General features: G+C 43.0%; 1 protein-coding gene across 2 annotated transcripts in view; it reads right to left on the minus strand.

The window, feature by feature from the left end:
- Window positions 1–27073, minus strand: part of LOC122946268 (coagulation factor VIII-like) — a 528859-nt gene that overhangs the window by 252460 nt on the left and 249326 nt on the right. Inside the window, exons 18-20 of one of the 2 annotated variants that reach the window (XM_044305769.1) lie at window positions 7790–7969; window positions 7016–7129; window positions 5146–5217 (exon numbers count right to left, since the gene is read on the minus strand). The exons of the other annotated variant lie outside the window; for it this stretch is intronic. Of the exons in view, the coding sequence (XP_044161704.1) occupies window positions 5146–5217; window positions 7016–7129; window positions 7790–7969 (366 nt within the window). The remainder of the gene's footprint in view (window positions 1–5145; window positions 5218–7015; window positions 7130–7789; window positions 7970–27073) is intronic. 2 annotated transcript variants of the gene reach the window in all.

The raw sequence follows: 27073 nt of genomic DNA on the forward strand, positions 1-27073 counted from the left end.
GTTTAGCACAGGGTAGGGGTAGGAGTAGGTTCAACGCGTTTCGGGGTCACTGGGATCCCCTTCATCAGGAGCATAAGTGTATCATACATAATGGCAGGTATTTATACAGTGAAAAGGCACCAAAAAAACGCTGCCCAAAAAAACGCTGCCCAAAAAAACGGGAGGTGGTTGCATCACTTCCGGTTTAGCTTGGAGTTGTTTCCGGTTTCCGTTCCAGCGTAGAACGCATCGGAACACATCTCGGCTTATAGTAGATTGGATGTGTGGAACAGGAGAGGAAGCGACGTCACTTCCGGTATGCGTTCCAGCTTGGAGCGCATCGGGACCGAGGCACAAAAATACATGAACTTGTTGTCGGATGATGTGGGTGGGTGTAAGGATATTTAGGAGGGGTATCCAGGGGTTTTAATAATGGTCAGGGAGAGGGAATTGGGTGTGGAATAGACCGGAAGTGATAAGGGTTCCGGTGTGCGTGGAACGCACCACAGCTTCTTACAAAGATCATAGTGGAGAATGTCTGTATATAGGGGGGGGAGGATAGGGGTTGGCGATTGTTAATCTACAAGAAATGACAAAAAATCACGTCATGCATACTGATAAATTTTGATATATTTTGACCAGGGTCTTTGGACCAGAAATGGCTGGTTTCTCTTACCCCATATGGATATGGGGAGAATCGGGAGATTTGTGATGTTTTTTAGATCAGCAGGTAACATCTCACTAAGTGTATATGTATATGCACACATATATGTGCATAAGGAGGGGGGGGAGGTGTTCTATAGGTGGAAAAAAATAGTGAAATAAAAGTGAATAAAAATGATTTGTAAAGAACATTTAAAGGAGATGAAGAACTGGACAAAAAGTACGGTGGAAATAAAAATAGAATAAGATGGAGGTATGATGAATAAAATATGTGTATATTTTACGGGATAGGGGAAGGAGAGTGGTATGGATTATATAAAGATCGTGCAGAAATCAAGAACCCATAAAAGGCGATCTGTGTGTCAGTATCTTGGAACAAACGAGTATATTTTTGTTCCTAAAAGGACATGTGTGTATACGAATGGAGGGGTATGCCCTAAATATTTAGTAGCGTCGAGCTCAATAAAAAAATCGCTCGAGGAGCATTATATAGTGAAATATATTAAAAGATATTAAAATATATTAAAAAAGACAGGGTGGATAGGAATTGCTACAAAAAGTATAAAAACATATATAGTAAATATGGGATAGATGAAAGGGTATTTGGATAGAAAAAATATATTCTTTCATATATTACTATATTATTATTTCCATATAATTATTATTATTTTGTATATATATTTTATATATTTCATTCGTGGGTTGACTGTAAAGATGTGTTGGTTATGCACGAAATAGAAGGATCTATGATGGTTGTTTACAGGATATTATTTTTTATATGATATGTTTTTTCTAGTATATATACATATATATATGTATACAGTATATACACATGTATATGTATATATACACACAAGGTGTGTTGTTATGGTGATTTGAGGTATTGGTTAATAATTTGAATATTCCATTGATTCGTTGAGTCCAAAGGGTGTTAGAGTGTTAAAGCGGTAGATTCAATGCATTTCCTTCCGGCAGAGTTGTTGATATGAGGTGGTTATGTGTTCTATAGGTGAAACTTTTAGTGTTGATGGGTCCTTATTATGTTTTTCTGAGTAATGCCGGGACACGCTGTGGGTTAGAACGCCTCGTCTTATGTTAGAGCGATGCTCGTTCATTCTTTCTCTGACTGTTTGTGTGGTTCTACCAACATATTTTAGTTTGCAAGGACAGGTTAGTAGATAAACCACATTTTTTGTACCGCAGTGTAAATCTTGTTTTATGTTCCATATTTCTTTAGGGGCCTCTTTTGGTCCATCAAGAGATAGTTCTTTGATGCCCTGAGTGATCATGGTGCAGCATAGGCACTTTTTGAGTCTGCATTTCCGTATTCCTATCAGGCTTGTGTCTCGAGTGGTCCCAAGTGGTAGAATCACTTTTTTTTTGTTTCTATTTTAGGGCAAGATGGGGCGATTAAATTTTTCAGGGTTTTGGCTCTTCTGAATGTGAGGGATGGTTGTCTGGGTAGGGAGTCTCTTAGGATTGGATCTTTCAGGAGGATGTCCCAATGTTTATTTAGTATCAGCCTGATATTTTTATGTTTCGCATTAAAACGGGTGATGAGGTTATATTGGTATTTCATGTCGGTTGTGATTCTGGGTTGGGTCAATGTAAGAGTGACTTTCTGATTTAGGGTGCAAACCTTCTTTGTGGTAGCATTGATTCGTTTTTTAGGGTAACCCTTTTCCTTAAATCTGTTTTTGATAATCTCTTCATTACTTGGTCGCTTGAGCAGTTTCTTCTGATTCTTTTCATTTGACCAAATGGAATGTTATTTTTCCATTTGGAGTAGTGGCAGCTGGAATATTCGAGGTAGCTATTCGCATCGACTTTGCAAAACAGAGGGTGGTTATTAACGGTACACACTAAGATTGGCACTCAGATTGGGTCACTTCCACTAGTGGGGTACCATAGGGGTCAGTATTTGGGCCCTATTCTCTTCAATATATTTATTAATGATCTTGTAGAAGGCTTGCACAGTAAAATACCATTTTTTTCAGATTACACTAAACTGTGTAAAGTTAACACGGAAGAGGACAGTATACTGCTACAGATGGATCTGGATAGATTGGAGACTTGGGCAGAGAAGTGGCAGATGAGGTTTAACACTGACAAATGAAAGGTTATGCACATGGGAAGTCACCCGTACATACTAAATGGTAAAACACTGGGTAACACTGACATGGAAAAAGACCTAGGAATTTTAGTGAACAGCAAACTAAGCTGTAGAAACTAGTGTCGGGCAGCTGCTGCCAAGGCCAATAAGATAATGGATTGCATCAAAAGGGGCATAGATGCCCGTGATGAGAACATAGTCCTGCCACTTTACAAATCACTAGTCAGACCACACATGGAGTACTGTGTACAGTTCTGGGCTCCTGTGAACAAGGCAGGACTGTGACAAGGGGACATCCTCTGTGTCTGGAGGAAAGAAGGTTTGTACACAAACATAGAAGAGGATTCTTTACAGTAAGAGCTGTGGAACTCTGTGCCAGAGGAGGTGATGATGGTGAATTCACTAAAAGAGTTTAGGGGGCCTGTATGTTTTTCTGGATCGTAATAATATTACATGTTATAGTTACTAGAGAGGGGTCGTTTATCCAGGGAGTTTTTCTGATTGCCTGATTGGAGTCGGGAAGGAATTTCTTTCCCCTAAAGTGAGGAAACCCCCATGCCTTAGATCAGACCCCTATGCCTCAGATCAGACCCCCATGCCTCAGATCAGCTCTCCATGCCTCATATCACACCCCTGCCTCATATTAGCCCCCAGCCATATATCACCCCCCCAGCCTCATTTCATCAGACTCAGATAAAAAAAATAAAAAAAATCCACTTACCTTTTCTGCTCCAGACGCCTCCGCTCCTCACCTCCAGCACTCTCTCTCTTCTTTCTGCCATCGGCTGTGCTGTGACCCGACTTGCAGAACATGAGTGTAACGAATAATGGGGAAGAGAGGGACACCAAAAAGACAACAGAAGGGAGAAGACAAGAACTAGGCCTCAAGACTAGGGAGAAGGGAAAGGTCACCTCCTAGGAAACCCCTAGATCTGGCCCTGACTCCTGTCAGTATGTATAGATCCTGAAGGTGGGAAAATACATATGCCGGAACTTAAACCCTAGGAGCCCCGAGATGCCCTAAAGTTAGTGAAAGGTAATGACACTATTGGTTCCTTCCCAGGTGAACGAACCAGCGTCTCCCTGTCCCTAGTAACAAGCACAAGGGAACAACAAAATACAAAGCAGTACAACTTATCTTATAGAAAATGGATGAGCAGGAACACAGGTAAAGTCCACACACCAACTCTCCCAAATGCAAGCAGAGAATATCAACTGTATGGTATGAAGTGTGAAACTAAACTAAATAGGGAAGCAGTAATGACTGCCAGCTGCACCTGACAAGAGGGTTGGTCATTACCAAACAACAACACTGAGAATCAAGAGACTGTCAGTTAGCCTCACGAGCCGTCAGTCTCTCTGATCTTCTAACCTCTGTCACAGAAGGTACCGTGGCAATGAGCCACAGCACAGCCGACGGCGTCGGACCAGGAAGTGGTGAGTACAGAGCCCAGGGAGCGCTGCATTAGTATTTGCTCTATAAGACACAGTGACAATTACCCCCATTTTGGGGGGGGGAGTGTATCTTATGGGGCGAAAAATCAGTTAAAATAAATTCTTCAGACCAGAGGAGTCCACACCCTCCTGTTAAGCCATGTCTACTTTACTCACCAGTTTTAAAAAGTGTTAAGGTGTAAAAAGTTGCAAATTATAGCACAAGTATGGTGTGTGCAAAACTATTTATAAATCTGCCCCTTAACCCCTCTGTTAAGGTTTTTACTTACATCCTTACATAAGCTTATTATTATTAGGGATCATGCATATGACTGTATTTTACTTTAGTGTGTTATCCGTTTTTAGACTGGATAGAAGACTGACCCATACAGTTCAATGGGGTCCTGTACACATCCGTTTTATTCACAAATCTGTGTTACCCATCCATAAAACTCACAGCAAGTTTTATTCTTGTTCATTTTGCGGATGAACATAGCCCTTTATATTGCTTGGAGTGATATATATATAGCTGTGTGCATGAGATCTTACAATACTCTAAAGCTTTCAACACAATCTATCAATACATTCATAAAACTGCATAACCCGTCATGGAGAAAACAGTGCAAATTGTACAAATTAATCAAAATGGTATTTGCAGAATAATACACTGGATGTGTTAAATAGCGTTGATAAATTTTGAGCATTTTACTATTCCTCTTAGCTATGTTCCTTTTTCTAGACATTTTGAAAAACTGTCTAGGAAGGTGCAAAACACGTAATAAATTTGCGGCACACCATTTCGCTACAATTTTGGCTCATTTTCCTTAGTAATCAGCCTTCGATGTGTGTCAAAATAGGGAACATCTTGAAAAAATTCAGCACAGTGATTATTAAGGAGTAGGTTTTGGAAACAGATAATGGTAGTAGGACATGGTGGTTTTGTCATAATCTCTTACCATAGTGTCCCGATGCAGAAATTTCCGAGTCTCTAATTTTTCCAGTTGACAAACCAAGAGGTTGGTGACACCCTGTGGTGGAAGCCATTATTACAATGAGTACACCAAATTTCCATTTTGGCTCTGAATGACATGCAATACAGCAGAATATTGTACATATTTTACAAATACTAATTATCATTGTAATCCTCTGAATAAAGGAAACACTATTAGGGCTCATGTGCCAGCCGGGCCCATGCTGTGGACTGTAAATTGCAGTCCGCAATGCATGGGCACCGACGTAGAGCCGCCGTATGTGGACGTAGGACCTATTCACTTGAATAGGGTCCGCAATTCGCATCTGATGGTCTGCTTGCACTGCAAACCCATGGAAGCACTCCTGTCACGGCCTATGGTGGACGCCGTGACACTGTTGCTGTTTTGGCATGTTGTGGCAGTGTCACAGGCTTTGCTGTGTGCGCCGTGACTTGCTGACCACGCATGCTGTTGTCTGCGACAACCTGTTGCATTTTGCTTGTGTGTGCAATTCCCCTTTAAGTAGTGTCTCCCTGCTGTGTGTGTGTGGGGTTAATACACTGGCTGGAGCAAATTGGTGAGTTGGGTGGGGTCTCAGGTCTCCTTATATACTCTGGCTTAGAGACTGAGATCAGTTTGGTTTGTCAGCCTTGCATGTAAGATGCTTGCTCTGTGCATGGATGAGATCTGTGGGCCATCCAAGTTTGACATCGATGTTCTCTGCAATGTCATCTGCGATGTCATTCTGTGTGTTTCCTCCATGTCTTCCTTCCCTTCCTGGTGTGTATTTTATGGTGTGGGTTTGAGTTGGAGGTTGGTTGTGCGTCTTGTTTGTAGTTGCATGTCTGGGATGTTGTTGGTGTTTGTCCCTGCATGTGTGCTAGACGTTTCCCTTTGTGTGTGTTACCTCCGAAAGGGGGTCCCATTGGTTTCCCAAAGGGGTGAACCTAAAGATATTAGCAGACTTGCCTGGAGCCACCTTGCATCTGGTGTTCGCATGGAGGTCCAGGTAGAAACTTGGTGTCATTTCTCCATCTCTGCTGTGGCAGGTAAGTGTTGGTTGTTGCAAGTGTTCTGTTGTTACACTGTGTGCTTACCCGCCGTGCAGTTGCTGCATTGTCTTTCTCCCTTTTTGCTACTGGGCCTCTGGAGATGCCTTTCATCCGTGGTGTTGGATGAACAGGAGGTCTCTGCCCTGTCACGATGTTGAGGGCGATGCAGGGATTCCTAGACTTCTAGGTTCGAGGGTATGAGCCCCCTTACCATTGAAGGTGGCTCATACAGCCAGGAGACTAGGGCTGTTTTAGTAAAGCTTTAGGATGTAACCAGCTCCCTTTTCCCTACCTATGGCCTAGTATTTTGTGTCATGTTCAGCATTATGCATTAAGGGGTTAGGTCTAGGTCCTCACCTTGAAAAGTTTTCATTTATTTCTACAGCCTGTTCTGTTACACTAACATACACAAATTATTTAAAAGTGAATTCACAGTTTTCAAATGAGAATACTTCCCTTCTCTAAGGGGTTAAACTGCCAACCATATGAGTTACATTGGGAGTCTGGGTTTGTATTACCCATGAGTACATTGGGCAGTGCCCACATGATCTTTATAACAGATATATCTGTCACGATGCTGGAACTAGAACTCACTCATGATAGAAATATGTCATTGGTCACTAGGGTTTTAAATAACTCCCCATTGCATTCTGTCACAAACTCTGCTGCTCTAGGTTGCTAGTAACAGCATCTTTTATTTTAATTGAAAGGACAATTATTTTACTTATAATATATAATTGATTTTAAAATCTAAAAATCAGCATTATATTGCATTTTTTTTTTTTTTACTTTTATGGACTTACGTGCATCATATACAAGGTAAATTGCTTTCATTTTATAGCTTTCATATACTGCTTCTGATTCTATATGCCACAGACCAGTTGTATGAGCTTCCATCTCTAGGGTGACACCAACACCTTAAATGAAACATATAATCATATTAATACAGTAAGACTGTTAAAGGGGTTGTCCGGACTTTTATTATTGATTACCTTTTATTGATAGGTCATCAATATCAGATAGGCGAGGATCCCACACCCGGCACCCCCGCTGATCAGCTGTACAAGTGCGCACGTGCCGTCTCCCTTCTCTTTTCCTGTCTGCTGCTGCTGTGTATATTCTTTGCCATAGACAGCAGCGGTGAACAGGAAGAGAGATGGGAGATGGCACATGCTCATTGCGAACGCCATCTCCTTGTACAGCTGATCAGTGGAGGTGCCGGGTGTCGGACCCTCGCCAATCTGATATTGATGACCTATCTTAAAGATAGGTCATCAATAATAAAAGCCCGGACAACCACTTTAAGAGAGAATTACACTCTGCGGTCCACAAATCACAGATCCGTGCTCATGCCGCATTTTTTGGAGGCCCAATAGTAGAAATGTCTATTCTTGTCCACAAAATGAATATGTTCATCTGGGATGACATCCATGTTCTGTCACACATGGAATGCAGACTACAAATACGGTCATGTGCCTGAGGCCTTAGATGAATAGGGCAAAGTTCAGTGTTAGACCTCAGCACCACTTTCAGTCATTGACGTTATAAAACTATAAACCACCACTGCCCCTCCTTACCAGGGTATAGGTTTACTATGTTGATGGGATGATCTTTGTGACTCCGTTGTGTAAGGATATTCCCATGAAATTGGATAGAAATAATTTCTGTTCTCCCTAGACTCATTAGATGCCATCGTACTTTTCTCTTCAATGAAAGAACCAGACCAGGTGTTGTGTCATCAACGTATCCATTGATAGCTACAATAAGAAGATGTCAATAAGAAATACAATTTATTTTTAAATGTAATTATCAGCATAATCAATAATGATTAGGGATGAGCGAACTCGAACTGTATAGTTCGGGTTCGTACCGAATTTTGGGGTGTCCGTGACACGGACCCGAACCCGGACATTTTCGTAAAAGTCCGGGTTCGGGTTCGGTGTTCGTCGCTTTCTTGGCGCTTTTGTGACGCTTTCTTGGCGCTTTTTGAAAGGCTGCAAAGCAGCCAATCAACAAGCGTCATACTACTTGCCCCAAGAGGCCGTCACAGCCATGCCTACTATTGGCATGGCTGTGATTGGCCAGAGCACCATGTGACCCAGCCTCTATTTAAGCTGGAGTCACATAGCGCCGCCCGTCACTCTGCTCTGATTAGCGTAGGGAGAGGTTGCGGATGCGACAGTAGGGCGAGATTAGGCAGATTAACTCCTCCAAAGGACTTCACTTGATTAATCGATCGATCTGCAGCTGTGCATCATTGAGCTGCTGAAATTCAAATGCTCACGCACTGTTTTTAGGCTGCCCAGACCGTTTGTCAGTCACTTTTTTCTGGGGTGATCGGCGGCCATTTTGTGTCTTGTGCGGTGCTGCGACCAAGTGCATCCAAGCTGCGACCAAGTGCATTTAACCCTCAATGGTGTGGTTGTTTTTTGGCTAAAGCCTACATCAGGGTGAAGCTGTCACACCAAGTGCATTTAACCAGCAATAGTCTGTTCATTTTTTGGCCATATACTACATCAGGGGCAAGCTGCGCCCGTCACCAAGTGCATTTAACCAGCAATAGTGTGGTTATTTTTTGGCCATATCCCAGTCTAATTCTGTCACTAAATCCATACCGGTCACCCAGCGCCTAAATACTAGGCCTCAAATTTATATCCCGCTAAATCTCTCGTTACCGCTGTCCTGTTGTGGCTGGGAAAGTTATTTAGTGTCCGTCAAAGCACATTTTTTGTTCTGGGTTGAAGTACAATTCCCAATTTAGCAATTTCATAATTTAGTGGTTCCTGCTATATCAGAGCTATTTGAAATCTATCCCTAAAAGAGTATATAATATTTAAGGTGCACATAGGGTCATTCAGAATAACTTCACACACACGCTACTGTGCATTTCCAAGTCTAATTCTGTCACTAAATCCATACCGGTCACCCAGCGCCTAAATACTAGGCCTCAAATTTATATCCCGCTAAATCTCTCGTTACCGCTGTCCTGTTGTGGCTGGGAAAGTTATTTAGTGTCCGTCAAAGCACATTTTTTGTTCTGGGTTGAAATACAATTCCCAATTTAGCAATTTCATAATTTAGTGGTTTCTGCTATATCAGAGCTATTTGAAATCTATCCCTAAAAGGGTATATAATATTCAAGGTGCACATAGGGTCATTCAGAATAACTTCACACACACGCTACTGTGCATTTCCAAGTCTAATTCTGTCACTAAATCCATACCGGTCACCCAGCGCCTAAATACTAGGCCTCAAATTTATATCCCGCTAAATCTCTCGTTACCGCTGTCCTGTTGTGGCTGGGAAAGTTATTTAGTGTCCGTCAAAGCACATTTTTTGTTCTGGGTTGAAGTACAATTCCCAATTTAGCAATTTCATAATTTAGTGGTTCCTGCTATATCAGAGCTATTTGAAATCTATCCCTAAAAGGGTATATAATATTCAAGGTGCACATAGGGTCATTCAGAATAACTTCACACACACGCTACTGTGCATTTCCAAGTCTAATTCTGTCGCTAAATCCATACCGGTCACCCAGCGCCTAAATACTAGGCCTCAAATTTATATCCCGCTAAATCTCTCGTTACCGCTGTCCTGTTGTGGCTGGGAAAGTTATTTAGTGTCCGTCAAAGCACATTTTTTGTTCTGGGTTGAAGTACAATTCCCAATTTAGCAATTTCATAATTTAGTGGTTCCTGCTATATCAGAGCTATTTGAAATCTATCCCTAAAAGGGTATATAATATTCAAGGTGCACATAGGGTCATTCAGAATAACTTCACACACACGCTACTGTGCATTTCCAAGTCTAATTCTGTCGCTAAATCCATACCGGTCACCCAGCGCCTAAATACTAGGCCTCAAATTTATATCCCGCTAAATCTCTCATTACCGCTGTCCTGTTGTGGCTGGGAAAGTTATTTAGTGTCCGTCAAAGCACATTTTTTGTTCTGGGTTGAAGTACAATTCCCAATTTAGCAATTTCATAATTTAGTGGTTCCTGCTATATCAGAGCTATTTGAAATCTATCCCTAAAAGGGTATATAATATTCAAGGTGCACATAGGGTCATTCAGAATAACTTCACACACACGCTACTGTGCATTTCCAAGTCTAATTCTGTCGCTAAATCCATACCGGTCACCCAGCGCCTAAATACTAGGCCTCAAATTTATATCCCGCTAAATCTCTCGTTACCGCTGTACTGTTGTGGCTGGGAAAGTTATTTAGTGTCCGTCAAAGCACATTTTTTGTTCTGGGTTGAAGTACAATTCCCAATTTAGCAATTTCATAATTTAGTGGTTCCTGCTATATCAGAGCTATTTGAAATCTATCCCTAAAAGGGTATATAATATTTAAGGTGCACATAGGGTCATTCAGAATAACTTCACACACACGCTACTGTGCATTTCCAAGTCTAATTCTGTCACTAAATCCATACCGGTCACCCAGCGCCTAAATACTAGGCCTCAAATTTATATCCCGCTAAATCTCTCGTTACCGCTGTCCTGTTGTGGCTGGGAAAGTTATTTAGTGTCCGTCAAAGCACATTTTTTGTTCTGGGTTGAAATACAATTCCCAATTTAGCAATTTCATAATTTAGTGGTTTCTGCTATATCAGAGCTATTTGAAATCTATCCCTAAAAGGGTATATAATATTCAAGGTGCACATAGGGTCATTCAGAATAACTTCACACACACGCTACTGTGCATTTCCAAGTCTAATTCTGTCACTAAATCCATACCGGTCACCCAGCGCCTAAATACTAGGCCTCAAATTTATATCCCGCTAAATCTCTCGTTACCGCTGTCCTGTTGTGGCTGGGAAAGTTATTTAGTGTCCGTCAAAGCACATTTTTTGTTCTGGGTTGAAGTACAATTCCCAATTTAGCAATTTCATAATTTAGTGGTTCCTGCTATATCAGAGCTATTTGAAATCTATCCCTAAAAGGGTATATAATATTCAAGGTGCACATAGGGTCATTCAGAATAACTTCACACACACGCTACTGTGCATTTCCAAGTCTAATTCTGTCGCTAAATCCATACCGGTCACCCAGCGCCTAAATACTAGGCCTCAAATTTATATCCCGCTAAATCTCTCGTTACCGCTGTCCTGTTGTGGCTGGGAAAGTTATTTAGTGTCCGTCAAAGCACATTTTTTGTTCTGGGTTGAAGTACAATTCCCAATTTAGCAATTTCATAATTTAGTGGTTCCTGCTATATCAGAGCTATTTGAAATCTATCCCTAAAAGGGTATATAATATTCAAGGTGCACATAGGGTCATTCAGAAAAACTTCACACACACGCTACTGTGCATTTCCAAGTCTAATTCTGTCGCTAAATCCATACCGGTCACCCAGCGCCTAAATACTAGGCCTCAAATTTATATCCCGCTAAATCTCTCGTTACCGCTGTCCTGTTGTGGCTGGGAAAGTTATTTAGTGTCCGTCAAAGCACATTTTTTGTTCTGGGTTGAAGTACAATTCCCAATTTAGCAATTTCATAATTTAGTGGTTCCTGCTATATCAGAGCTATTTGAAATCTATCCCTAAAAGGGTATATAATATTCAAGGTGCACATAGGGTCATTCAGAATAACTTCACACACACGCTACTGTGCATTTCCAAGTCTAATTCTGTCGCTAAATCCATACCGGTCACCCAGCGCCTAAATACTAGGCCTCAAATTTATATCCCGCTAAATCTCTCGTTACCGCTGTACTGTTGTGGCTGGGAAAGTTATTTAGTGTCCGTCAAAGCACATTTTTTGTTCTGGGTTGAAGTACAATTCCCAATTTAGCAATTTCATAATTTAGTGGTTCCTGCTATATCAGAGCTATTTGAAATCTATCCCTAAAAGGGTATATAATATTCAAGGTGCACATAGGGTCATTCAGAATAACTTCACACACACGCTACTGTGCATTTCCAAGTCTAATTCTGTCACTAAACCCATACCTGTCACCCAGCGCCTAAATACTAGGCCTCAAATTTATATCCCGCTAAATCTCTCGTTACCGCTGTCCTGTTGTGGCTGGGAAAGTTATTTAGTGTCCGTCAAAGCACATTTTTTGTTCTGGGTTGAAATACAATTCCCAATTTAGCAATTTCATAATTTAGTGGTTTCTGCTATATCAGCGCTATTTGAAATCTATCCCTAAAAGGGTATATAATATTCAAGGTGCACATAGGGTCATTCAGAATAACTTCACACACACGCTACTGTGCATTTCCAAGTCTAATTCTGTTAGTAAATCCATACCGGTCACCCAGCGCCTAAATACTAGGCCTCAAATTTATATCCCGCTGAATTTGAATACAATACATTGGGCCAAATAATATTTTTGTTGTTGTGGTGAACCATAACAATGAGAAAAACATCTAGTAAGGGACGTGGACGTGGACATGGTCGTGGTGGTGTTAGTGGACCCTCTGGTGCTGGGAGAGGACGTGGCCGTTCTGCCACATCCACACGTCCTAGTGTACCAACTACCTCAGGTCCCAGTAGCCGCCAGAATTTACAGCGATATATGGTGGGGCCCAATGCCGTTCTAAGTATGGTAAGGCCTGAGCAGGTACAGGCATTAGTCAATTGGGTGGCCGACAGTGGATCCAGCACGTTCACATTATCTCCCACCCAGTCTTCTGCAGAAAGCGCACAGATGGCGCCTGAAAACCAACCCCATCAGTCTGTCACATCACCCCCATGCATACCAGGGAAACTGTCTCAGCCTCAAGTTATGCAGCAGTCTCTTATGCTGTTTGAAGACTCCGCTGGCAGGGTTTCCCAAGGGCATCCACCTAGCCCTTCCCCAGCGGTGAAAGATATAGAATGCACTGACACACAACCACTTATGTTTCCTGATGATGAGGACATGGGAATACCACCTCAGCATGTCTCTGATGATGACGAAACACAGTTGCCAACTGCTGCGTCTTTCTGCAGTGTGCAGACTGAACAGGAGGTCAGGGATCAAGACTGGGTGGAAGACGATGCAGGGGATGATGAGGTCCTAGACCCCACATGGAATGAAGGTCGTGCCACTGACTTTCACAGTTCGGAGGAAGAGGCAGTGGTGAGACCGAGCCAACAGCGTAGCAAAAGAGGGAGCAGTGGGCAAAAGCAGAACACCCGCCGCCAAGAGACTCCGCCTGCTACTGCCCGCCGCCATCTGGGACCGAGCACCCCAAAGGCAGCTTCAAGGAGTTCCCTGGCATGGCACTTCTTCAAACAATGTGCTGACGACAAGACCCGAGTGGTTTGCACGCTGTGCCATCAGAGCCTTAAGCGAGGCATTAACGTTCTGAACCTGAGCACAACCTGCATGACCAGGCACCTGCATGCAAAGCATGAACTGCAGTGGAGTAAACACCTTAAAACCAAGGAAGTCACTCAGGCTCCCCCTGCTACCTCTTCTGCTGCTGCCGCCTCGGCCTCTTCTGCTGCTGCCGCCTCGGCCTCTTCCTCCGCCTCTGGAGGAACGTTGGCACCTGCCGCCCAGCAAACAGGGGATGTACCACCAACACCACCACCACCACCTCCGTCACCAAGCGTCTCAACCATGTCACACGGCAGCGTTCAGCTCTCCATCTCACAAACATTTGAGAGAAAGCGTAAATTCCCACCTAGCCACCCTTGATCCCTGGCCCTGAATGCCAGCATTTCTAAACTACTGGCCTATGAAATGCTGTCATTTAGGCTGGTGGACACAGACAGCTTCAAACAGCTCATGTCGCTTGCTGTCCCACAGTATGTTGTTCCCAGCCGCCACTACTTCTCCAAGAGAGCCGTGCCTTCCCTGCACAACCAAGTATCCGATAAAATCAAGTGTGCACTGCGCAACGCCATCTGTGGCAAGGTCCACCTAACCACAGATACGTGGACCAGTAAGCACGGCCAGGGACGCTATATCTCCCTAACTGCACACTGGGTAAATGTAGTGGCAGCTGGGCCCCAGGCGGAGAGCTGTTTGGCGCACGTCCTTCCGCCGCCAAGGATCGCAGGGCAACATTCTTTGCCTCCTGTTGCCACCTCCTCCTTCTCGGCTTCCTCCTCCTCTTCTTCCACCTGCTCATCCAGTCAGCCACACACCTTCACCACCAACTTCAGCACAGCCCGGGGTAAACGTCAGCAGGCCATTCTGAAACTCATATGTTTGGGGGACAGGCCCCACACCGCACAGGAGTTGTGGCGGGGTATAGAACAACAGACCGACGAGTGGTTGCTGCCGGTGAGCCTCAAGCCAGGCCTGGTGGTGTGCGATAATGGGCGAAATCTCGTTGCAGCTCTGGGACTAGCCAATTTGACGCACATCCCTTGCTTGGCGCATGTGCTGAATTTGGTGGTGCAGAAGTTCATTCACAACTACCCCGACATGTCAGAGCTGCTGCATAAAGTGCGGGCCGTCTGTTCGCGCTTCCGGCGTTCACATCCTGCAGTTGCTCGCCTGTCTGCGCTACAGCGTAACTTCGGCCTTCCCGCTCACCGCCTCATATGCGACGTGCCCACCAGGTGGAACTCCACCTTGCACATGCTGGACAGACTGTGCGAGCAGCAGCAGGCCATAGTGGAGTTTCAGCTGCAGCACGCACGGGTCAGTCGCACTACAGAACAGCACCACTTCACCACCAATGACTGGGCCTCCATGCGAGACCTGTGTGCCCTGTTGCGCTGTTTCGAGTACTCCACCAACATGGCCAGTGGCGATGACGCTGTTATCAGCGTTACAATACCACTTCTATGTCTCCTTGAGAAAACACTTAGGGCGATGATGCAAGAGGAGGTGGCCCAGGAGGAGGAGGAGGAGGAAGAGGGGTAATTTTTAGCACTTTCAGGCCAGTCTCTTCGAAGTGACTCAGAGGGAGGTTTTTGGCAACAGCAGAGGCCAGGTACAAATGTGGCCAGCCAGGGCCCACTACTGGAGGACGAGGAGGACGAGGATGAGGAGGAGGTGGAGGAGGATGAGGATGAAGCATGGTCACAGCGGGGTGGCACCCAACGCAGCTCGGGTCCATCACTGGTGCGTGGCTGGGGGGAAAGGCAGGACGATGACGATACGCCTCCCACAGAGGACAGCTTGTCCTTACCCCTGGGCAGCCTGGCACACATGAGCAACTACATGCTGCAGTGCCTGCGCAACGACAGCAGAGTTGCCCACATTTTAACCTGTGCGGACTACTGGGTTGCAACCCTGCTGAATCCACGCTACAAAGACAATGTGCCCACCTTACTTCCTGCACTGGAGCGTGATAGGAAGATGCGCGAGTACAAGCGCACGTTGGTAGACTCGCTACTGAGAGCATTCCCAAATGTCACAGGGGAACAAGTGGAAGCCCAAGGCCAAGGCAGAGGAGGAGCAAGAGGTCGCCAAGGCAGCTGTGTCAATGCCAGCTCCTTTGAGGGCAGGGTTAGCATGGCAGAGATGTGGAAAACTTTTGTCAACACGCCACAGCTAACTGCACCACCACCTGATACGCAACGTGTTAGCAGGAGGCAACATTTCACTAACATGGTGGAACAGTACGTGTGCACACCCCTCCACGTACTGACTGATGGTTCGGCCCCATTCAACTTCTGGGTCTCTAAATTGTCCACGTGGCCAGAGCTAGCCTTTTATGCCTTGGAGGTGCTGGCCTGCCCGGCGGCCAGCGTTTTGTCTGAACGTGTATTCAGCACGGCAGGGGGCGTCATTACAGACAAACGCAGCCGCCTGTCTACAGCCAATGTGGACAAGCTGACGTTCATAAAAATGAACCAGGCATGGATCCCACAGGATCTGTCCGTCCCTTGTCCAGATTAGACATTAACTACCTCCCCTTAACCATATATTATTGGACTCCAGGGCACTTCCTCATTCAATCCTATTTTTATTTTCATTTTACCATTATATTGCGAGGCTACCCAAAGTTGAATGAACCTCTCCTGTGTCTGGGTGCCGGGGCCTAAATATATGCCAATGGACTGTTCCAATGTTGGGTGACGTAAAGCCTGATTCTCTGCTATGACATGCAGAATGATTCTCTGCTGACATGAAGCCAGATTGTCTGTTACGGGACCTCTCTCCTCTGCCTGTGTGCTGGGCCTAAATATATGCCAATGGACTGTTGCAGTGGTGGCTGACGTGAAGCCTCATTCTCTGCTATGACATGCAGACTAATTCTCTGCTGACATGAAGACAGATTCTCTGTTACGGGACCTCTCTCCTCTGCCTGTGTGTGTGCTGGGCCTAAATATATGCCAATGGACAGTTGCAGTGGTGGCTGACGTGAAGCCTCATTCTCTGCTATGACATGCAGACTGATTCTCTGCTGACATGAAGCCAGATTCTGTTACGGGACCTCCCTCCTCTGCCTGGGTGCTGGGCCTAAATATATGCCAATGGACTGTTGCAGTGGTGGCTGACGTGAAGCCTCATTCTCTGCTATGACATGCAGACTAATTCTCTGCTGACATGAAGCCAGATTCTCTGTTACGGGACCTCTCTCCTCTGCCTGGGTGCTGGGCCTAAATTTATGAAAATGGAGTCTTACAGTGGTGGGTGACGTGAAGCCAGATTCTCTGCTATGGGACCTCTCTCCAATTGATTTTGGTTAATTTTTATTTATTTAATTTTTATTTTAATTCATTTCCCTATCCACATTTGTTTGCAGGGGATTTACCTACATGTTGCTGCCTTTTGCAGCCCTCTAGCTCTTTCCTGGGCTGTTTTACAGCCTTTTTAGTGCCGAAAAGTTCGGGTCCCCATTGACTTCAATGGGGTTCGGGTTCGGGACGAAGTTCGGATCGGGTTCGGATCCCGAACCCGAACATTTCCGGGATGTTCGGCCGAACTTCTCGAACCCGAACATCCAGGTGTTCGCTCAACTCTAATAATGATATCAGAAAAATGAAAGTTTTTTCCAGGCTACAAATATTAATGACCTATCCTTAGAATAGGTTATCAATATCAGATTGGTGGGGGTCCAACACTCTGCAACCTACCCCTAGGGGAGGGGGTCAGGTTATCAATATCTGTAACCATGTGAGTCTTCATGGAGTTTGTATGTTCCCCTATATTTGGGTGGATTTATTCCAGGTTCTCCAAAAACATACTGATCAGGGGCATAGCTATAGGGGAAGCGGAAGCGTCTGGACTAAAAGATTTTATTGTCAGGGTCCCTCAACAGTATTATGAAAATTACATTATATACACAGACATTGTAGGAAACGGATGAAGAGGTTGCTGGGCCTTGTCTGAGAACACGATCTTCACTAGCTACAGGAGTGGGGGTTGCACGGCAGGAGGGGGTTGCAAAGAAATTGCTATGGGGGGGCTCTTTCAAAAATTGTGGGACATAGTCATTTCTAGTTATGCCAGTAATACTGATAGTTAAATTTGCCATTTATGTTGTAAGCCCTGATGGTGACAGGTACAAATGAGAGGGATGGCAATCTCTGTAAAGTGCAATGAACTATGTTGGCACTATAAACATGTATAAGATGATTACAATACTATACTGTACTTTTACTGTATAAAAGTACATTTCCAAGGTACCCTGTATGCTAGCGGTCTCAAACACGCGTTCTAAGGTCTGCATGTTGCCCCTGAGGCAGTTATTTGTGTCCCATGAGTGTTCCCTTAAGGCTCCTCATCATGCAGCTTCTATAGCGCACTATTGTGGAAGTGCTCAATAGTACAGGACACAAAGTGCAAAGAGCAGTGAGTATATCTACTTTAGTGATGCACTGACAATACTAGCTGCTCTTACGTTCTCTTCAGCTGGCGTCGGTACTTCACTAGATCCTGGCAGCATACAACTTCAGGATATAGTGTGTGTAGGCGTGCATTATGAACTGACACTGTGCAACATAAGGAAGCAGAGCAGTACAGGTGGCAGGACACAGTGCTGCGCTGAAGAGCCATAGTGGTTGTGTCTCCTGGAGTAGGAGAGGTAAGTATTTTTTTATGCTCTGAGGTCTGCATTTAGGGGGAAGGAGGGGTTGGGTGGGGGCTATAGGGGGCAGCAGCTGTCTGATTTGGGGTAAAAAAAAAAAATTGTGATTCCTCTCTCATCTTACTATTCTCACCATCTCACCACTAGGGGAACTCTTGGCATCATTGCTGGGCAAGGCCAGCTGAGGTAAAGCTCAAGAGCGGTGAGTGTGACACATGTATTATGTACTGTACATGTGATATATGTTGATTTTAAACACCTGTAACACAGAACAGCAGGGATCCTGTGTGGGCTGTGAGTAGTGCACTTCACATCTGTATGTACAGTACAGACCAAAAGTTTGGACACACCTTCTCATTCAAAGAGTTTTCTTTATTTTCATGACTATTAAAATTGTAGATTCACACTGAAGGCATCAAAACTATGAATTAACACATGTGGAATTATATACATAACAAAAAAGTGTGAAACAACTGAAAATATGTCATATTCTAGGTTCTTCAAAGTAGGCACCTTTTGCTTTGATTACTGCATTGCACACTCTTGGCATTCTCTTGATGAGCTTCAAGAGGTAGTCATCTGAAATGGTTTTCACTTCACAGGTGTGCCCTGTCAGGTTTAATAAGTGGGATTTCTTGCCTTATAAATGGAGTTGGGACCATCAGTTGCGTTGTGGAGAAGTCAGGTGGATACAAAGCTGATAGTCCTACTGAATAGACTGTTAGAATTTGTATTATGACAAGAAAAAAGCAGCTAAGTAAAGAAAAACAAGTGGCCATCATTACTTTAAGAAATGAAGGTCAGTCAGTCCGAAAAATTGGGAAAACTTTGAAAGTGTTCCCAAGTGCAGTCACAAAAACCATCAAGCGCTACAAAGAAACTGGCTCACATGCGGACCGCCCCAGAAAAGGAAGACCAAGAGTCACTTCTGCTGCGGAGGATAAGTTCATCCGAGTCACCAGCCTCAGAAATCGCTGGTTAACAGCAGCTCAGATTAGAGACCAGGTCAATGCCACACAGAGTTCTAGCAGCAGACTCTAGAACAACTGTTAGGAGGAGACTGTGCTAATCAGGCCTTCATGGTAGAATATCTGCTAGGAAACCACTGCTAAGGACAGGCAACAAGCAGAAGAGACTTGTTTGGACTAAAGAACACAAGGAATGGACATTAGACCAGTGGAAATATGTGCTTTGGTCTGATGAGTCCAATTTTGAGATCTTTGGTTCCAACCACCGTGTCTTTGTGCGACACAGAAAAGGTGAACGGATGGACTCTACATGCCTGGTTCCCACCGTGAAGCATGGAGGAGGACGTGTGATGGGGTGGGGGTGCTTTGCTGGTGACACTGTTGGGGATTTATTCAAAATTGAAGGCATACTGAACTAGCATGGCTACCACAGCATCTTGCAGCGGCATGCTATTCCATCCGGTTTGCGTTTAGTTGGACCATCCTTTATTTTTCAACAGGACAATGACCCCAAACACACCTCCAGGCTGTGTAAGGGGTATTTGACCATGAAGGAGAGTGATGGGGTGCTGCGCCAGATGACCTGGCCTCCATAGTCACCGGACCTGAACCCAATCGAGATGGTTTGGGGTAAGCTGGACCGCAGAGTGAAGGCAAAAGGGCCAACAAGTGCTAAGCATCTCTGGGAACTCCTTCAAGACTGTTGGAAGACCATTTCAGGTGACTACCTCTTGAAGCTCATCAAGAGAATGCCAAGAGTGTGCAAAGCAGTAATCAAAGCAAAAGGTGGCTACTTTGAAGAACCTAGAATATGACATATTTTCAGTTGTTTCACACTTTTTTGTTATGTATATAATTCCACATGTGTTAATTCATAATTTTGATGCCTTCAGTGTGAATCTACAAACTCTTTGAATGAGAAGGTGTGTCCAAACTTTTGGTCTGTACTGTATATCTAATGAATCTGGCATATCCAGTAGAATATTTATGTGCAGCCCATATATCCAGTCGAGTTTGAGACCTCTGCTGCACATCATAGGTCTTTCAGTCCTTAACAGCTGTTAACAGTGTTGACAAAATGACATCCTGCACTATGCTTAGTACAACATTCAATTTGAACTGCAGGTTTTCTTTAAAGGGGTTGTGCAAGAATGAGTTTGGCAAACCTTCCCATTCTGCCGGACCTGCAAAGGGAAGAGTACTTACCTGCTTCCCAGTGCCAGCTCCCCACTTCTTGTCCTGTAGGTCTGTGATTCCCCGCTGGGCTCCAGTGATGTAAACATCCGGTTTCACATTGCCACAGACAATAACAGGCCACGACATGCCTCTTTGCAACCATTTGTCATGACGCAAGGTAGCAAAACACCGCCATAGCCTGTGATTGCCTACTGTGGTGTCAAACCTTAGTCCTGTAACTTTAAATGAAGGCCAAAAGGAACTTTTAAAGAAAGGCCTAAAATTTGCACCCAGTAAACACTTAAGCAAGTTTAACACATAAATTGGCATTGAGAACTATGTGAGAAAATTATGTTGTAAAAAATATTTTATGAAAAATCCTATTCAATACCAGACTGTCTCAACTTCAAAATATCAACATGTAGATGTAAACTTAAAATCTAAAATGTATCCAAGGCAAGAAATGGCGGCATGTCAAGGAGCAGTGGAGGCAGATATTAGATAAGTTAAAATCAATAAATATGGGAAAAAGAATGTAAATAATGAAGAAATTAGGGCAATCAAGCAGTTACAACAAAACCATAAAGTAACAATACGTCCAGCAGATAAAGGATTGGCAATTGTAATTTTAGACACAGATAAATATATAGAGGAATGTAATAGACAACTATCGGACATGAATACATATAAAGTTCTGCAGAATGATCCAACGGATTTATTCTCCAAGGAACTGTCCAATTTGTGTCAACTAGCTCTTGATAAAGGGATTGTGTATAAAACGGAATACGATTTCTTATTAGGAACTCCCAAAAGGCTTCCAGTTTTCTATTGTATCCCAAGATACACAGGGATCCTATTAATCCACCGGGAAGGCCTATAGTTTCTGGTATAGGTTCTTTAACCTCTAATTTATCCCAATATTTGGACCACTTTTTACAACCTGATGTTGGAAAAACTCCCTTTAATTTAAAAGATACCACATCAATTATTAAGATACTGGAAACGCTGACTTGTCAACCCCATTGGATCATGGCAACGTTAGACATGAGCTCATTATATACAAGTATAAATCATGATCAAGGTATTCAGGCAATTGAAAAAATTCTCAAACAGAACAATAGATGGAAACAGGAACAAATATATTTAATTTTAGATGGAATCCATTTTGTATTGTCACATAATTATTTCTCTTTTAATTCCAGGTATTATTCACAAACAACGGGTACCACTATGGGAACCAGGTTCGCCCCTAGCTATGCTAATTTGTTCATCGCAGCATGGGAACAGGATACCATCTTACCCAAGCTGGGAACGGGTCTGGTGCTCTGGCGTCGTTATATAGACAACATTCTGTTAAAAAAACTAACCAATTGAACCCTAAATTTACACCATTTATCAGCACTACAATGGTGGAATTTCTGGATTTAAAGATAGAATTATGTGAAAATGCCTTTATCTGTACTACATATCATAAAGAGGTCTCCAGAAACAGTTTTATTTTACAAAGTAGCTGTCATTTACCCAGTTGGATTCTAGGTATACCCGGTAGCCAATTTAGACGTTTAAAAATAAAATACTCCGTTTGAATTAGAGGCAAAGGAAATGAAAACACAATTTCTGGAAAAAAAGTATCCTATTGAACAACTAGAAAAATCATTAGAAAAAGTAGGAAAGATTGACAGAGCATCTTTCTTTGTAGACAAATCACATACGTCAACTAACTCAGAGACACCCAAAATAGTTTTACCATTCAATATGGAGTATAAAAAGATAAAAAATATAATCTACAGACATTGGCATTTACTGAAAGGAGATAAAATCTTAGGCTCTGTTATACCAGTCCAACATTCCATTGTGTTAACAAGAACACCTACAGCATTGCAAGTTGCACCAACTATTAAGAAAAAACAAACAAATACTATTAGTACCCCATAGATGTCTCTAAAAGGGTTTTATAGATGCAGTTTATGCAAGAATTGTAAGACAACAAAAGCAGATAAAAAAACAACAGTGATTAGATCTACAGCTAATAATTTTAGCTGGGATATTTGACTTGCAATACAAAAGCTGTGATCTATATCTGCTCAAAACATTATTTTGGACGTACAGGAAGAGCTTTAAAAGTGAGAATTGCTGAACATATAAATAATATTAGAATAGGATATGAAAAACATTAATTGTCTGTCATTTTAAAGAGCACCATGCCAGTGACCCAACGGGGCTGAAGTTTACAGCTATTTAGTCCATTAAAAAAGATTGGAGGGGAGGAGATTTTATAGCCAAAATATCTAGAAGTGAATCCAGATTTTTTTTTTGGGGAATTTGGATCTCTGATCCCTTTTGGTCTCAATGCAGAGCTGGAAGTCTTTAGATTTATTTAGCAGGGTGATGAAGGGGGAGGGGGGTGCACCGCAGGTCGATGCCAGGCTGTAAACCAGTGCATTGACATGCCCCTCCCATCACCCCTATAACCTTGGAGATGGGAAAATCTACGAGGGTGTCACGATACTAGTGGAATACTGCTGGAATCCAATGGCAGGTAAAAAGCCTAAACACAGGTGGCACAGGAGTCTTAAACAGGAGGTAGCAGGAATGCACATAAGGCAGGGATCCAGATGAGAAGTCAGGAGGAAAACCAGCAAGTGGTCAGCAGGTGTCCAGGAGAGAGTTGCAGGATAAACTGCAAGGAGGAGGAACAAACCAGAGAGTAAGTTCCAGGGGAGAGGACTGCACAAGCAAGAGCTAAAACACAATACTCAAGCAATGAGTAATTGTCTTAGGATGATATATAAAACAGGAAGTAATATGGCACCCAGCTCAGACACAATCCGCCATCTTAACTTAGGTAAAACTTAAGGGCAAGACAGCCTGAACTACTGTATAGATATGTACAGAATATGTTTCAAATAATGCATTATTTTATTAAGTTATATGAAGTATATAATAAATACAAAGCCTTTAAATTCATCTGAATGTATAGAAATTTGCAAGAGTGGATGGACCCCAATATTGACAAGATATAGGGGTCTGTTAGCAAAAATGCAAGGTGTATATATTAGAATAGAACTGTCAGAGTCCATTCCATGGTTTCATATAGACTTAATAGAGGTATATATAGAATGAAATCCCCAATATAATCACAATCTTTTTACCACTGAGGAAGGAACAAGGTTCCGAAACACATTTGGAGGGGACAGCAAAAGTGATCCTACACAGTAGAAAAACTTTATGGGTACAGAGTAAGCACGAGAAATAAACGCTAAAGGAATTGTGAAGTCCGTCAAGGGTAAGATTTCAAAGTGCATACGTGAAGACATCTGTCACGGATGATGTTGCAGATAGCTGGAACTAATAAATAAACGTCTGACTGGCTTGATCCCAAACTAAGGAGCATATTGGTGAGCCCTATAAAACCCTAAGAGCTCTCCCTGACTGCTATGCCCATCCAAGGGTCTCAATGGTAGGCGATTGCATGCCCACGTACCTAGACTGTGTGACACCAGAAAACCCTATAATAGTGAGGGGACACGACCACCAGCTCCCTGCACTTAATACGGAAGGAGTCAGGGTCACCTAGAATCAAGCCAGCAAGGAAACACAATACATGAAAACACTTATCTGAGTAAACAGCAGCTGCAGCCTCCAGCAGTGAACACTTCATCCAGGAAGTAGTATAAACCGCAAAGTGAGGCAGTATGGGAGGGAATATAAAAGGGAGACAATTAGTCTAAATAGGTGACACCTGGGAGAAAAAAAGGAGATGACAAAGTGAAACCAAAACAAAAAACATCATGCAAGAGGTAGAGAAGAACGTCTGCCAGACCTTCTCACAGAACTGGCGGTGACAGTACCCCTCCCTCTACGGGTGGACTCCGGACACTCAGAGCCCACCTTCTCAGGATGAGACCTATGGAAAGCCCTGATGAGACAAGTGGCCTTAATGTCCGCCACTGGGACCCACATCCTCTCCTCAGGACCATAACCCTCCCAATGAACGAGGTACAGGACAGAACCACAGATAATGCGAGAATCCACAATCCTAGAGACCTGAAATTCAAGATTACCATCAACAACAATTGGAGGAGGAGGCAAAGAGGAGGGTACAGTGGGTTGGACATAAGGCTTTAATAGGGACCTGTGAAAAACATTATGGATCTTCCTAGTCTGAGGAAGATCAAGACGGAAGGCAACGAGATTGATGATGGACAAGATCTTGTAAGGCCCAATAAACTTAGGACCCAACTTCTAAGAGGGAACCTTCAGTTTGATATTCTTTGTAGATAACCACACCAGATCACCCACATTCAGGTCCGGACCAGGCACACGTCTCTTATCCGCCACACACTTATATCTCTCACTCATCCTCTTCAGATTACCCTAAATCTTTTGCCAAATAAATGACAAAGACGAGGAAAATCTCTCCTCATCAGGTAAACCAGAAGACCCCTCTCCAGAGAATGTTCAAAACTGCGGATGAAACCCATATGCACCAAAAAATGGTGACTTATCAGAGGAAAAAAATGGTGACTTATCCTGGGCACCGTGGACAAAGAATAACGCCCCTCTGGGCTCCTTACAGCTTCATTTACATATCATAAAAAGCGTTTTTTGGAAGAAATGACAAGACACAGAATAAAAAGAACAAGACATATGGAAATAAGGTACTTTATTACACAAGGATTCATAAAAAAAAATTTTTTGCTAATATGCTAGTGACAGATTCCCTTTAAAAGTGAATATATAGAGAACATTCTACTTTTTATTATTGTTTAAAGACATGGATTTATCTGTATTGGTTTCTCTAAACATGTCTGTCTGAGGAACAATGGGTGTTTCACGGCTAGACCATGATCTGATAAGAAAAGATATCCATAAAACACATCTGGTGTGGAATAGATATCTATTCATATATTTATTTATATATCTATATATATATATATATATATAAATCGAAAAAAAAATAGAAAAAAGAGAAGCAGCACACAAAGATGTGGGTGCAAAAAATCCTCCTGCAGGACCTGTGACCAAGGTCCCAAGTATGGATAATGTGGCAAAAAGAAGGCAGCACTCCAAATGATTGTGAAAAAGTGAATAAACCGTCCACTTTTTCACAATCATTTGGAGTGCTGCCTTCTTTTTGCCACATTATATATATATATATATATATATATATATATATATATATATATAAAGCGAAGAAGTAGGACTGCACTCCAAAATGTAGTAAAATAGCAGTGATTTATTCACCCATGATATGGCAAGTCTTGCGACGTTTCGGCTCACAAGGAGGAAGGCTCTTGTGAGCCGAAACGTCGCAAGACTTGCCATATCATGGGTGAATAAATCACTGCTATTTTACTACATTTTGGAGTGCAGTCCTACTTCTTCGCTTTATACAATTTTGGGGTTTGCCACTGCCCTGTGTTGGACCTTGCACCCGTACTCTGGTGGTGCTCCCACTGGACTTTTTTCATCTATATATATATATATATATATATATATAGTATATATATATATATTTATTCCTGTGTGCATTTATTTAGCGTTTGAACTTGTTAATGATTCATATATACTATGCGATATTGATGTACAGGGAATGCAGAATTATTAGGCAAGTTGTATTTTTGAGGATTAATTTTAATATTGAACAACAACCATGTTCTCAACGAACCCAAAAAACTCATTAATATCAAAGCTGAATATTTTTGGAAGTAGTTTTTAGTTTGTTTTTAGTTTTAGCTATTTTAGGGGATAATCTTTGTGTGCAGGTGACTATTACTGTGCATAATTATTAGGCAACTTAACAAAAAACAAATATATACCCATTTCAATTATTTATTTTTACCAGTGAAACCAATATAACATCTCAACATTCACAAATATACATTTCTGACATTCAAAAACAAAACAAAAACAAATCAGTGACCAATATAGCCACCTTTCTTTGCAAGGACACTCAAAAGCCTGCCATCCATGGATTCTGTCAGTGTTTTGATCTGTTCACCATCAACATTGCGTGCAGCAGCAACCACAGCCTCCCAGACACTGTTCAGAGAGGTGTACTGTTTTCCCTCCTTGTAAATCTCACATTTGATGATGGACCACAGGTTCTCAATGGGGTTCAGATCAGGTGAACAAGGAGGCCATGTCATTAGATTTTCTTCTTTTATACCCTTTCTTGCCAGCCATGCTGTGGAGTACTTGGACGCGTGTGATGGAGCATTGTCCTGCATGAAAATCATGTTTTTCTTGAAGGATGCAGACTTCTTCCTGTACCACTGCTTGAAGAAGGTGTCTTCCATAAACTGGCAGTAGGACTGGGAGTTGAGCTTGACTCCATCCTCAACCCGAAAAGGCCCCACAAGCTCATCTTTGATGATACCAGCCCAAACCAGTACTCCACCTCCACCTTGCTGGCGTCTGAGTCGGACTGGAGCTCTCTGCCCTTTACCAATCCAGCCACGGGCCCATCCATCTGGCCCATCAAGACTCACTCTCATTTCATCAGTCCATAAAACCTTAGAAAAATCAGTCTTGAGATATTTCTTGGCCCAGTCTTGACGTTTCAGCTTGTGTGTCTTGTTCAGTGGTGGTCGTCTTTCAGCCTTTCTTACCATGGCCATGTCTCTGAGTATTGCACACCTTGTGCTTTTGGGCACTCCAGTGATGTTGCAGCTCTGAAATATGGCCAAACTGGTGGCAAGTGGCATCTTGGCAGCTGCACGCTTGACTTTTCTCAGTTCATGGGCAGTTATTTTGCACCTTGGTTTTTCCACACGCTT

This window comes from Bufo gargarizans, chromosome 9 (assembly GCF_014858855.1).
Source record: "Bufo gargarizans isolate SCDJY-AF-19 chromosome 9, ASM1485885v1, whole genome shotgun sequence".
Taxonomy (NCBI): Eukaryota; Metazoa; Chordata; class Amphibia; order Anura; family Bufonidae; genus Bufo; species Bufo gargarizans.